The following is a 14,388-nucleotide window of genomic DNA, read 5'->3' on the forward strand; positions in this document are numbered from 1 at the left end:
GGAGGCAGGGATACACACTGTTGACTACTGTGTGTGATTGAGAACATGGGCTCGTTCTCATGTTATTTGTAAAAGCATGTGAGGTAAGAAGAGGATATAAAGGTAGGCATTAAGAGGAGAGGTAAAAAGAAGAAAGTGTGGCTTTTTAGTTATACAGATGTAGCAAATATATTTATTAATATGCACAGAAAATTAAAATATGGGAAAAAATATTTGGATACAAGAAATTCAGTCCTTTTCATCTACTTTATGTTAATTATTATGACATAAAATATCTATGACATGACTCTTAGAATTTGACAGGGTAGAAACACTTAACATAGAAACTGGATATTTTAATTTTTATGGGCTGGTTGCTCTTTACAGTTTCCCAAAGATTTAGAATCAGTTAAGTGCATTGGATTAAGGATATGAAGCTCAGAGGTTTGAATCCTGACTCTCACTAATTAATTAAGTGTTTGGCTGTCATCAGTTTTTTGGAATTATGCTCCTACCAGTGACTGAGGATGAGACTGCCCATTTTACAGGTTTTGTAAGGTTTAAATACAGTCACATATGTACAGTTACAGTGGCTATTTCACAGTAGGTACTTCATAATGTTTTTAAAAAGTTTTTTTCTTTTTAAAAAATGGATTGAGACTTTACATATCATAAAATGCACCATTTAATGTCGACAATTCAGTGATTTCTGATATGTTCACAACAATCTAACTTTAGAATATTTTTGTCTCTCCTAAAAAAAACTCCCTTTATCCATTAGCGGCTAATACCCATTCCTCCCAACACCTTTCCCAATCCCTACCAGCCCCCTGGCAACCATTAATCTATTTTTTTGTCTCTAATGGTTTGCCTGTTCTGAACATTTTATAAAAAGGGAATCATATGGCTTGTGGCCGTTTGGGTTTTAGCATACCTTTTTCAAGTTTCATCTATGTTGTAGACTGTATCAGTACTTTCTTCTTACTGGAAAATCATATTCTATTTCATGGATATACCATGTTTATCCTTCTCTCAGTTGATAGACATTTGGGTTGTTTCCACTTCTTTTTTCAATTGTACTTTGGGCTCTGGGGCACATGTGCACAACCTGCATGCTGAAGGATTGTTGCATAGGTACATACATGCCATGGTGGTTTGCTGTTTCCATCCCCAAGCCCCCGTTGCCTATATCAGGCATTTCTCCCAGTGTTATCCCTCCCTATCCTTCTGCCCCCCAACCCCTAACCTAGCCCAAAGAGTGTTGTTCCATTTCCTGTGCCCAAGGGTTCTCGTTGTTCATCACCTGCCTATGATTGCAAACATGCTGTGTTTGCTTGTCTGTTCTTGTGTCAGTTTGCCGAGAATGATGGTTTCTAGATTCATCCATATCTCTACAAAGAACATAAACTTAACATTTCTTATGGCTGCATAGTATTCCATGGTGTATATGTGCCACATTTTCTTTGTCCAATCTATCATTGATGGGTATTTGGGTTGGTTCCAGGTCTTTGCTATCATAAACACCACCACAACGAAGATATGTGTGCATGTGTCTTTATAACAGAACGATTTATAATCCTTTCTGTATATACCCAGTAATGGGATTACTGAGTCAAATGGAATTTCTATTTCTAGGTCCCTGAGGAATCGCCACACTGTCTTCCATAATGGTTGAACTAATTTACACTCCCACCAACAGTGTAAAACTGTTCCTTTTTCTCCATATCCTCTCCAGCATATGTCGTCTCCAGATTTTTTAATGATCGCCATTCTAACTGGCATGAGATGGTATCTCAATATGGTTTTGATTTGCATTTCTCTAATGACCATGATGAAGGGCATTTGTTCATATGTTTGTTGGCCGCAAAAATGTCTTCTTTTGAAAAGGGTCCATTCATATCCTTCACCCACTTTTGAATGGGTTTGTTTGTTGTTTTCTTGTAAATCTGTTTTAGCTCTTTGTAGATTCTGGATATTAGCTCTTTGTCAGATGAGTAGATTACAAAATTATTTTCCCATTCTGTTGGTTTCTGGTTCACTCTAATGATTGTTTCTTTTGCTGTTCAGAAGCTCTTAAGTTTAATTAGATCCCATTTGTCTATTTTGGCTTTTGTTGCCATTGCTTTTGGCATTTTAGTCATAAGTCCTTGCCTGTGCCTATATCCTGAATGGTGTTGCCTAGGTTTTCTTCTAGGATTTTTATGGTGTTAGTTCTTATGTTTAAATCTTTAATTCATCTGGAGTTAATTTTAGTGTAAGGTGTCAGGAAGGCATCCAGTGTCAGCTTCCTGCATTTGGCTAGCCAGTTTTCCCATCACCATTTATTAAAAAGGAAATCCTTTCCCCATTGCTTGTATTTGTCTGGTCTGTCAAAGATCAAATGGTTGTAGATGTGTGGTGTTGCTTCTGAGGCCTCTCTTCTGTTCCATTAGTCTATATCTCTGTTTTGGTACTAGTACCATGCTGTTTTGATTACTGTAGCCTTGTAATATAGTTTGAAGTCAGGTAGCATGATGCCTCCAGCTTTGTTCTTTTTGCTTAGGATTGTCTTGGCTATGCAGGCTCTCTTTTGGTTCCATATGAAGCTTAAAGTGGTTTTTTCCAGTTCTTAATCCTGAGTTCTAATTTGATTGTGCCCGTGGTCTGAGAGACTGTTATGATTTCCATTCTTTTGCATTTGCTGAGGAGTGATTTACTTCCAATTATGTGGTCAATTTTAGAGTAAATGTGATGTGATGCTAAGAAGAATGTGTATTCTGTGGATTTGGGGTGGAGTGTTCTGTAAATGTCTATTAGGTCTGCTTGGTTCAGATCTGTGTTCAAGTCCTGGATATCCTTTTTGACTTTCTGTCTTGTTGATCTGTCCAATATTGTCAGTGAAGTGTTAAAGTCTTCCACTATTATTGTGTGGGAGTCTAAGACTCTTTGTAGGTCATTAAGAGCCTGCTTTATGTATCTGGGTGCTCCTGCATTGGGTGCATTTATATTTAGGATAGTTAGCTCTTACTGTTGCATTGATCCTTTAACTATTATGTAATACCCTTCTTTGTCTCTTTTGATCTTTGTTGGTTCAAAGTCCGTTTTATCAGAGACTAGGATTGCTACTCCTGCTTTTGCTCTCCATTTGTTTGGTAAATCTTCCATCCCTTTATTTTGAGTCTATGTGAGTCTTTGCATGTGAGATGGGTCTCCTGAATACTGTACACCGATGGGTCTTGACTTTTTATCCAGTTTGCCAGTCTGTGTCTTTTGATTGGGGGCATTTAGGCCATTTACGTTCAATGTTAATATTATGTTTGAATTTGATCCTGGCATTTTGTTACTGGCTGGTTGTTTTGCCTGTTAGTTGACGTGGTTTCTTCATTTCATCATTGTTCTTTACAATTTGGTATATTTTTTCAGTGGCTCATACTGGATGTTCCTTTCCATGTTTAAGTACTTCCTTCAGGTGCCCTTGTAAGGTAGGTCTTGTAGTGACAAAATTTCTCAGCAGTTGCTTGTCTGTAAAGGATTTTATTTCTCTGTCACTTATGATGCTTAGTTTGGCTGGATATGAAATTCTGAGTTGAAAGTTCTTTGCTTTAAGGATGTTCAATATTGGCCCCCACTCCCTTCTAGCTTATAGGGTTTCTGCTGAGAGATCCGCTGTGAGTCTGATGGTCTTTCCTTTGTGGGTGACTCGACTTTTCTCTCTGGCTGCCCTTGGCATTTTTCACTTCATTTTAACCCTGGTGAATCTGACAATTATGTGTCTTGGGGTTGCTCTTCTTGAGGAGTATCTTTGTGGTGTTCTCTGTATTTCCTGGATTTGAATGTTGGCCTGCCTTATTAGATTGGTGAAGTTCTCTTAGAAAATATCCTGAAAAGTGTTTTCCAGCTTGGATTCATTCTCCCCATCATATTCAGGTATGCTGATCAAGGGTAGATTAGGTCTTTTCAAATAATCCCATAGTTATTGGAGGCTTTGTTCATTTCTTTTCACTCTTTTTTCTCTAATCTTGCCTTCTCGTTTTATTTCATTGATTTGATCTTCAATCTCTGATATCCTTTCTTCTGCTTGATTGATTCTACTGCTGAAACTTGTGTATGTCTCGTGAAGTTCTCATGCTGTGTTTTTCAGCTCCGTTAAGTCATTTATGTTCTTCTCTAAGCTGGTTATTCTAGTTAGCATTTCATCTAACCTTTTTTCAAGGTTCTTAATTTCTTTGCACTGGGTTAGAACATGGTCTTTTAACACAGAGAAGTTTGTTATTACCTACCTTCTGAAGCCTGCTTCTGTCAATTTGTCAAACTCATTCCCCATCTTGTTTTGTTTCCTTTCTGGTGAGGAGTTGTGATCCCTGGGAGAAGAAGAGGTGTTCTGGTCTTTGATGGTTTCATCCTTTTTGTGCTGGTTTCTTCCCATCTTGGTGGATTTATCTTGCTTTGATCTTTGAAGTTGGTGATTTCGGGAGGAATCTGAGTGGACTCCCTTTCTGTTGAGGTTGGAGCTGTATCTTTTTTGGCCTGTAGAGGTGCTGCTGGGCTGCCTCGGATTGAGTCAGGTTGCTGAGTGGGTGGTCTCCCCACCTCCACAGTTTGTTTACGCAGGTGAGATTACCCCACCTTCACAACGGTGTCTCTCCTTCCCTCAGCTTGATCTTCCTTGTTGGGGTCAAGTGTATTTGCTGTGGAGCTCTCTAGCACACCAGCTTCAGTTTGAGTTTTGTTGGGGTGGGGCTTGCCAGGCCTTGTGGCCTGTTTCCCCACTTTCAACTCTGCCTCTTTCTATGGGATGGGTAGTTCCGTCCTTCTGGCCTTAGTCCAAACTTCCAACCAGGTCTGTGCCAACAACTTGCAGGACCAGGCAGGTGCTATTGCTCAGATTTACATAAACAACCCACGGTGCCCCTCAGTCCAGTGGGGCTCTTGTGGACCGTGGATTGCAGGAGGGATGAGGTAAGCACAGGATCCTAATAGGAGCACTGAGGGGGTGAAGTCCCTGAACCTGCAAGTTGGCTGCACGTTCCAGGTGGGGACACACCCTGCCCTGTCTCTGTTAGCCCTCCCTGGGCTGCTCTTGCCCCAGTTCAGCTTTGGCTTGCCTTCCCTGGGCTATTTTCAGTGACCTACCAGTCCCACTGAAATGAAAGCAGCACTTCGCATGGAATCGTGAAATCTTCTAGCCCTCTGCATCTCATTTGCTGGGAGCTGCATTCCGGTGTTGCCTCCTCTCAGCCATCTTGGCACACCCCCACTATTTTTTTTAATCTCAGCTTACTGCAGCCTCTGCCTCCTGGGCTCAAGTGATTCTCCTGCCTCAGCCACCTGAGTAGCTGAGACTACAGTGGCACACCACCACACCCAGCTAATTTTTTGTATTTTTAGTAGAGATGAGGTTTCACCATGTTGGCCAGGATGGACTCAGTCTTTTGACCTTGTGATCCACCTGCCTCAGCCTCCCAAAGTGCTGGGATTACAGGCATGAGCCACCATGCCTGGCTAAAAATAAGAAACACTTGTTTCTTATTTGGTGAGAAACAAGTGTAAACAAACTGTCTTATAGGCCATTTTAAAAAATATTCTGAAGTTTAAAGATTTACATGCCAGTCTGGATGAAGATTCACCAGAGCAGTGGTCCACTATTTCAAAATAACCATGGTGGCTGGTTAAACATGCACATTACCTCTCCTCTCCTCAAACTTAAGACTCAGCATCATTGGTGATTAAGACCGGTATGGAAATCTGCATTTTAATAGCTCTTAATTTTTTTCATGTGTGCTAACATTTAAGAATCATTGCCTTACAAGATGTTTTAGTTTTTCTTAATGAAATAAAACCACAATTTATCCTGCCTCTGGACCCTGGCAGCAGGCCTGCTCACAAGCCCCAACAGCTGGCCCACACAAAATCCCTAGCTGGGTTGAGTGATGAAGGGCTTTTCCTGCTGAAGTCAAACTGTAAATAGTGAAAGAGGTCACTGTTTCTCCAAAAGTACAGATACCAGTGTAAGGCCACAGAGATCATGAAGAATCAGGAAACATGAAACCATCAAAAGAATAAAACAAAGCTGACCAATAACAAATAAGGAGACTGAATCTGTATTCAAAAACGTCCCAACAAAGAAATGGCTTCAAAAGTTAATTCTACCAAACATTTAATGAAGTGAATTCCACCAAACATTTAAAAAAGAATTAATGCCAATTCTCTTAAACTCTACCAAAAACAAAGAAGAGGGAATCTTTCCAAATTTATTCTATGAGGCCAGCATCACCCTGATACCAAAGCCAGACAACAGATACTGTCAGAAAAGAAAACTACAAGCCAAGATAAACATGGATACAAAAATCTTTAACAAAATATCAGCAAATTGAATTCAATAGCATATTAAAAATCATATACCATCACCAAGTGATATTTATCCCTAGGATCCAAGGATTTTTGAATATGAGCAAGTCAATTGCTATGATACACCACATTAATAGAATGAAGGATAAAAATCACAAGATCATCTCAATAAATGCAGAAAAATATTTGACAAATCTCAGTAATGTTTCATGATAAAAAACATTCAAAATATTAGGAATAGAATAAAACTACCTCAACATAATAAAGGCTACACATGAAAAGTTCGCAGCTGATATCATACTCAATGGTGAAAAACCAATTTTTTTCCTCTAAGATACAGCATAAGGCAAGGATGCCCACTTTTGCCACTTCTATTCAAGATAGTACTGGAAGTGCTAGCCAGAGTAAGCAGACAAAAACTAAAATAAAAAAGAAAAAGAAAAGAAACATAAACCATGCAAATCAGGAAATAACAAGTAAAATTATCTCCATTTGCAGATGACATGATCTTAATATATAGAAAACCCTAAAGAGTCTATAAAAAAGAACTGTTAGAATAAACAAATTCAGTAAAGTTGCAGAAAAAATATCCACATACAAAAATCACTCATATTTCTGTACACTAACAAGTAACTATATGGAAAGGAAATTAAGAAAACAAACCCATCTACAATAGCATCAAAAAGAATGCAGTACTTAGAAATATACTTAACCAAGAAAGTGAAAACCTTGTACACTGAAAAGTATAAAACACTGAAGAAATTACAGCAGAAAACAAATAAATAAAAAAATCCCATGTTTATGAATTACAATAATTGTTATAGTTAAAATATTCATACTACTCAAAGTGATCTATACATTTAATGTAATCTCTATCAAAATCCCAGTGGCATTTTTTTTACAGTAATAGAAAAAGCAATCCTAAAATTAATCTGGAACCAAAAAAAAACTTGAAATAACTAAAACAATTCTAAGCAAAAGAATAAACTGGAGGCATCACACTTCCTAATTTCAAAATCCATTACAAGGCTAAAATAATCAAAACACAATGTTACTGGCATAAAAACAGATGTATAGGCCAACAGTACAAGACAGAGAGCTCAGAAATAAACCCACAAACATACGGTTAACTGATCTTTGACAAGGGTGTGAACAGAAAAGAATGGTTTGTTCAATAAATAGTGCTGGGAAAAGTGGATGTACACATACAAAAGAATAAAATTTGACCCTTATCTTACACCATAAACAAATGGATCGACAAAATCATCAACTAAATACCATCAAGTAAAAATGGATTAAATAACTTAAGACCCCAAACCATGAAACTTCTAGAAGAAAACACTGGCCCTAGCAATGATTCTTGGCTACAATACAAAAAGCACAGGCAAGAAATCTTTTTTTAAAAATGAGATTATATTAAGTAAAACAGCTTCTGCACAGCAAAGGAAACAATCAACATAATGAAAAGGCAACCTACAAAATGGGAGGAAATGTTTACAAACTATTTGTCTGATAAGGAGTTAATATCTAAAATACATAAGAAACTCCTAAAACTCAAAGCAAAAAAAAAAAAATTAAAGTTAAAAAACATGAGCAAAGCACTATGTCTCTATGAACAATGAGCAAAGCACTATGTCTGTAATAAACACGTATAAATGGCCAATAGGTATATGAAAAGGAGCTTAATGTCACTAATCTTTGGAGAAATGCAACTCAAAACCATACTGAGATATTAGCTGGCATCTGTTTGGATTATTATCAACAACCCAAAAGATAACAAGTATTGCTGAGAATGTGGAGAAAATGCCCACTGTTGGTAGATATATAAATTGGTGCAGCCACTATGGGAAATAGCATGTAGGATCCTCAAAACGTGAAAAATAGAACTGCCATATATGGGCATATATCCAAAGGAACTGAAATTCGTATATTGAAGAAATATCTGCACTCTCATTTCTTTGCAGCATTCTTCTCAATAGGCAAGACTTGGAAGCAACTTTAATAACCACCGGAGAGGTGAATGGATAATGAAAATGAGTTACATGCTACAATGAAATATTATTCAGCCTCAAAAAAGAAGGAAATCCTGCCATTTGAGACAAACAGATAAACCTGGAGTATATTATGCTCTGTGAAATAAGCAGACACAGAAGACTGAATATTACATAGTACCAATTATATGAGGAATTTAAAATAAACAAAATAACAGAAACAGAGGATAGAATGTTGGTTTCTCAGGGGCTGAGAGGAAGGGAGATATGGGGAGAAATCTGCCAAAGAGCAGTCTCAGTTATGCATGACGAAAAAGTTCTATAGAGCTACTGCACGGCGTAACGCCTATAGAAAACAATACTATTTGCTAAGAGGATTGATCTTATGTGACTGTTATCACACACAGAAATAATTATTTAAGAGGGCTGGAGGAAACTTTGGGAGGTGATGGATAAGTTTATGGTACTAATTGAGGTGATGGTTTTATGGTTGTACACTTTTATGGCTGTATACTTATCTCCAAACTCATCTTGTATATATTAAACATGTACACATTTTTTGTATGTTAATCATATCTCAACAAAATGGTTTTTAAAATATCATAATTATGGAGATTAATTTGAAACATCTTTTTAAAAAACATCAATTACTATCATCTTTGAGATGTTTGGTTCAACCTATCAAGTTAACTTATTTTACACTTTTCAGCCAAAGAATTAAAGATAATAAGCATGCTTTGACAGAAGGAGAAATGAGGCACAGAGGAAAACTATAATCTAGTCCTGATTTCTAAATGTAATAGCCAGTATTACACGAGGCTCTTTTAATCAAAACTAAATTAAATTAAAAATTTAATTTCTCAGCTTCACTAACAACATTCCAATTCTCCACAACCACATGTGGCAAGTAGCTACTGGTATACTGTGAGGATATTTCAGGACATCTTTTCCTTCCTTAGCTTAAATAGACTATTTTGAAAACTAACCAGATGTATTTGATATAGAAAAATTTAAGTGTCTTACTTTGCCAGAAATAGATGCAGAGATGACGTACAGTCCCATCTGCCTTCTCTCTTCCTTCCCACCCCAAAGAAAAACTTGGACTTTTCTCTTGCTGCCTGATTAACCCTATATCATCTATATGCTAGTATGTGATTGTGATGCCAATTATGAAAACTTCTCACAAAAGGCAATTTCCACATGAGGACTATGTTCATAGGGTGGTTATATCTGGATAACATTTCCCTGAAGGCCTCACAGAGAAGATGGTGCAAAGTTAACTTTATTTCACTGTAGTGGGTTGACTATGTGGTGATGCAAGCTGCTGTGCTGGGCTCCTCAGAGGGTGGAAATCTCACCGCTCTTCCTCAAAGACCTCGATTCTCCAGTGGTTCACCCCTTCCCTCCATGGTTTTCCTATTATTCTTTTCCTATCCACTTGTTGGCGAGTGTGCAAGATATGTGTATACGTAGGCATTTGGTACAGTGGTAAAAATCTGGAGAACAGGAATAAGCTGGTGAGATGATTTTATTCTAACACTGTCTTTGTGATTGTTTTCTACTCTAAGACATGCGACCAGATAATTTGAAAAATACAAAAAAAAATTGAAGATGAAATAAAAAACGAACTATACTCCCATTACCCAAAGAAAAGCTATGCTACCAGTCTAGTGTTTATCCTAGCAGTCTTTTTCCTACAAGATTCAAATTCAGTTTATACTTTACACTTTTAAATATTCAGCTGTTTTCATTTAATACTATATTATGAAACTCTTCCTTTATCATTAATAGTCTTTGAAAGTATAATTTCTTAATACAGATGTTCCACAATTTACTTTACCTTTTCCCTCATTAGAATTTAAAGTTGTTTTCAAATTTTGGTTAGGCATAATGTGACAAATATCAACAAATACATATTTTGTACATTTAATCAGTATGACAAAATAGAAAAAGGTGAAAAGGTATTAATGTACTTGATGTATTTCCAAACTATTTTCCAGAAAGACTGTAACAATTTATACTTCCCAATATATAAAAGGTGTCTCACCTCACCCAGAACTGCGTGTTACCTTAGAAGCATTTATGCTAATTTGCTAGAAAAAATAGTATATTATTGTAGCTTACTTTGTATCCTTAAATTATTAATGAGGATTAACACTTTTCATGTTCATGGGACATCTCTGTTTTCTTTTTTTTTTTTTTCTTTTCTAAACAGGATGTCTTTTGTCTGTTTATTAAACTGAGGGTGGTTTTTCCTTTGCTTCTTGTCATCCTTCCAGGTGCTTTACAAATCCTGATTTGGGGTTCTTTGATGAAGCCTTGTGAGAGCCTGGGATCTATCTGCTCATAGGAAATTGCCTCTAGGAGATGCCCATTCTCTCTATTCATCCTCTTAACCTGGTGCTCTCATGTTCTCTCTTCCTTTCCTTATCAGCCCCTGATCTGAAATGCCACCCATGACTATCTGTTATGCCTTAGTTGGAATCTAAATCATCTAATCACTAAATGATGCATCAATTGCCTCATCTCTTCTTATACAGTGAAAGATCATGGCTTTTGCCAAAGGTATTTTGAGCACCAAATTGGAAATCCTGGGAAATTCTTGGGCATAGAGGACCTCAGATGTCACCCTGCCAGCTTTCTCCGTCTGTCTCCAAGACCAGATATAAAGCCTTAGTGCCATCACCACCACAGATGGGCTAAATTCAAGGACTTGTGACTACTCAAATCTGCTCTGGAGTTAAATAGTACAAGAACATGAATGTAACATAATAAGGTTTTACTGGAAGAAGAGTTAGTTTTAAAATGACAACAAAGGTAAGAAAAGCCAAAATTTATTATATAAAAAAAAAAAAAATCAAATGTTATTGACATAGTGTTCATAATCTTTTTTGCTAACTTTCCTGAAAAATCTAATTTTTCCTGCATTAATCTTTTAAACTATATTTTTTTCAATTAGATATTTAAACACATGATATTTTTAAAAAGTATCCATTGAAAATTATTTTTCAATTTGATTTAAAAAGGTGAATAAACAATACATTACCTTTGAAACTAACAGTGAAATGATTTCTTTTACGCTGTTGTCGATCAGATCATCTATTTTTGAATGGTATTGTTGCTAGATATTAAAAGAAAAATTCATTAGTTGACATGACACAAAACTTTTGTCGTAAGTCATAAATGCTCTAAATCTACTAGTTATGACCTATCAGATTTATTTAAAATGACCATTTTGAACATTAAAAGAACAAAACCTTGAAAATGATCCACCCAATAAACACTTTTTACATTGTGGATTGAAAATTTTCCCATGTGCACTGTTGAGTTAAGCAGCTAATGGGGTTATTATTTAGATGAATTGAGTTCTTATTCTTATTCAGGCACAGGAATGTGAAGGATATTTTTTGTCTTCTCCTCTATAATTAAGGTGGCTGTGTATTTTTCTAAAGGGTTGGTTTAGCTGGAGAAGCAAAAAGACTAGAAAAAGATTTAATTAATACTGCATTTCATGTCTGACAACTCTCATTCATAAGTTATTTTAAATGTGCTCTAGAAATAAAATGAGCTCCCAATTGTTCACTCTAAAAGGACCTTTTTGTCAGCACAGGGAGCAGCAGTTTATACAATTCTTACAATATGCTCAAGCAAGGGCAAAATTAAAATTTCATCAACAAAGGTGAATAGATGGTAACAAATTAATAGGCCATAAAAGGTATAATGAAACATCACTCACTCCCTATAGTTTTATTACCGCTTCCTTATGAAAAAGATGCCTTTAAATAAATACCAAAAAAAGATGTATTGAAAATCAACCTGAAAGACTTTTTTTTTTTTCTTTCTTTAGAGAATACTAGAGGGCTCCATTCTCAAATTAACAGGAGCTGGGGCTTCCAAGGCTTGTGAAGGCACATCCATTTAAACAGTAATTCTTCCTTTAGAAGCATTTATCTGACAGCTGATTGTCCCCAATAGCCACTTCACAGAAAATGTGACTTGTAAAGACTAACCCTATCTTGATGGTTCAAGGCTTCTTGGAACAGCTAACAAAATGCATCGAGTAAAAGTACTCAGGTCAATATAAACATTAGACCAACTTCACTGCTGGATGAATGGTTTCTTAAGATGTAAGTTTTTGAAAGCTATTTTTTTTTCTTGTGCTGAAAACATGTCTCAAAGTTTCCACACAGAACAAAACATCAACTTAGGTCTGCTTTGGATTACTCAGGAATGACACTCCACCCTTCTCCCCAAGGGTTCTGACAGTTACAAGTCGTTATCATCAACCTGCATAAATAACAAAGGAGGAAGAATTTTGGAGTCTCTGAATTATTTTCTTTTTCTGTGTGAGTGTGAGTGTGTGTGGGTGTGAGTCTAAGTGTGTAATGATAAGTGATCTAAAATTAGCCACATCTATGTGAATGTGGAATTTTCTGGGCACATATTACACCCCTAAAGCATATCTGTCTCACTTAAAGCCTTTATCAATTCCCAAATTTGTGCTCCCTAGAGGGTAAATGGAATTGAAACATACAGAGTGGATTTCTATACCACTATTGCTGATATTTTTGCTTTCGAGATAGCTTGAAGAGAAGGAAAAAGGGAGAGAAGACAGAAAAACAGGTAGAAGAAAAGCCTGAAAAAGCTGGCTGGCTGTTAAAGTTCTGATCCAGTCTAAATTATTAATAGTTTTCTAAGCCAGACAGGCCCTCACATGAACATATCTGAGATCAGCTGAACAATTTCAGTGCACGGGCTGATGGGCAGGGTAATCCCTCTATAGACACACTTACAAAAAAAGGCCCCCCAGCTCCTGGCTGAAAGCTGTGCAGCTGACTGAGTGATGCAGAAGCTTATGCAAATGAGCTCTGCCTGGATCTCCCACTCTGCCACTCTCCTTCACATCCATCTTGCTCCAGGTCAGTGTGAGCAGCAAGAGGAAACTAAATGCCACGTGAGACTCCTCTTTGGGGTAGAAGAGGAAAGAGATACAGGAATTGGGCTTCAAGCATCTCACTTCCCTCTTACATGGAAAGTGCTCCAAAGCATACAGGCATTGAGGCATCCAGACTTCCAAGCAGGTTCTTAAATATGCCTTATCCCAAATGTTTTTCTCTATTTTCATAACTTTCATTTTTTGAACTCAAAGTGATCAAATGTCATCAGAAAGCTATCATATATAAAATACAGAGCTTCTACATGTTAAACTTTTGGGTTGAATTGATTTTGGCATATCTTAAAATCAAGTGATGAGCAACTAAACAGGTCATTTATACCCATTTTTCTTGAAAAGCAGTGAAAGTCAATGGATACTAGGAGCCATTAAATTCTCCTATAATATACACCTGTAGATTGTTGCTTGTTTGATGCCTGATCTAGCTATAAGCAGAGAGAAAGAGAAAAAGAAGAGATGGGAAGAGAGGAAGAGAAAATGAGAATGAATGAACAAAAACACAAACACATACAATGTTAAAAGAAATAAAGAAAGAAGTATACATCTTAAATTTAATATCCAAGGGGTAAATCCAAATAGCGTGAGGTTTTCAGATTTTTACAATATGGGATTCTGCTACTGTAAATGTATCTGATTAGATCTGACTTACATGAATATTACAACTGCTGAGAACTTTTCAGAATCTGCTCTGGCTGCACAGTTGGTGGAGGTGGGATAGGTGCATGAGTGTGAGAGAAAAGATGGCCTGAGAATTCTCATTTTATATATATATTCTGCCGATGATAACCCACATATGCTGCACATAGATAATACAAAGTTAGCTAGAAAAAGTCATTCATCAGGGGACCCAGAAAAATTTTTCTTTTTCTGTGTGTTTTTTAAATTTTTGCTAAAAAATTAAATTATGCATTTCAGGAAAATGACAAATTAACATACAAGCAAGTTGTAGAATTAAGGAATAGGGACAAAACCAGAAATTGAAATATGTCAATAAATGTAATTAATTATTATCTGTGAAAGTAATATTTGTGTGTGCACACATTTAAAATAAAGCAAGTCAAAAACTGCCAGAATAATAATGGTTATTGTGTGTTCATCTGGGGTGGGGATAGGAGTATTCAGTGGCTGGTTAAAACA

General features: G+C 36.6%; 1 protein-coding gene across 3 annotated transcripts in view; it reads right to left on the reverse strand.

Moving 5' to 3' along the window:
• The window catches only part of LOC108297228 (calcium-dependent secretion activator 2), a 212,998-nt gene that overhangs the window by 64,615 nt on the left and 133,995 nt on the right, over nt 1–14,388 (reverse strand). For all 3 annotated transcript variants that reach the window (XM_017519940.2, XM_017519938.2, XM_017519928.2), the window contains one exon: nt 11,344–11,418. In XM_017519940.2, coding sequence (XP_017375429.1) covers nt 11,344–11,418 — 75 coding nt within the window. The remainder of the gene's footprint in view (nt 1–11,343; nt 11,419–14,388) is intronic.

Source organism: Cebus imitator, unplaced genomic scaffold (genome assembly GCF_001604975.1).
Source record: "Cebus imitator isolate Cc_AM_T3 unplaced genomic scaffold, Cebus_imitator-1.0 Scaffold781, whole genome shotgun sequence".
NCBI lineage: Eukaryota > Metazoa > Chordata > Mammalia > Primates > Cebidae > Cebus > Cebus imitator.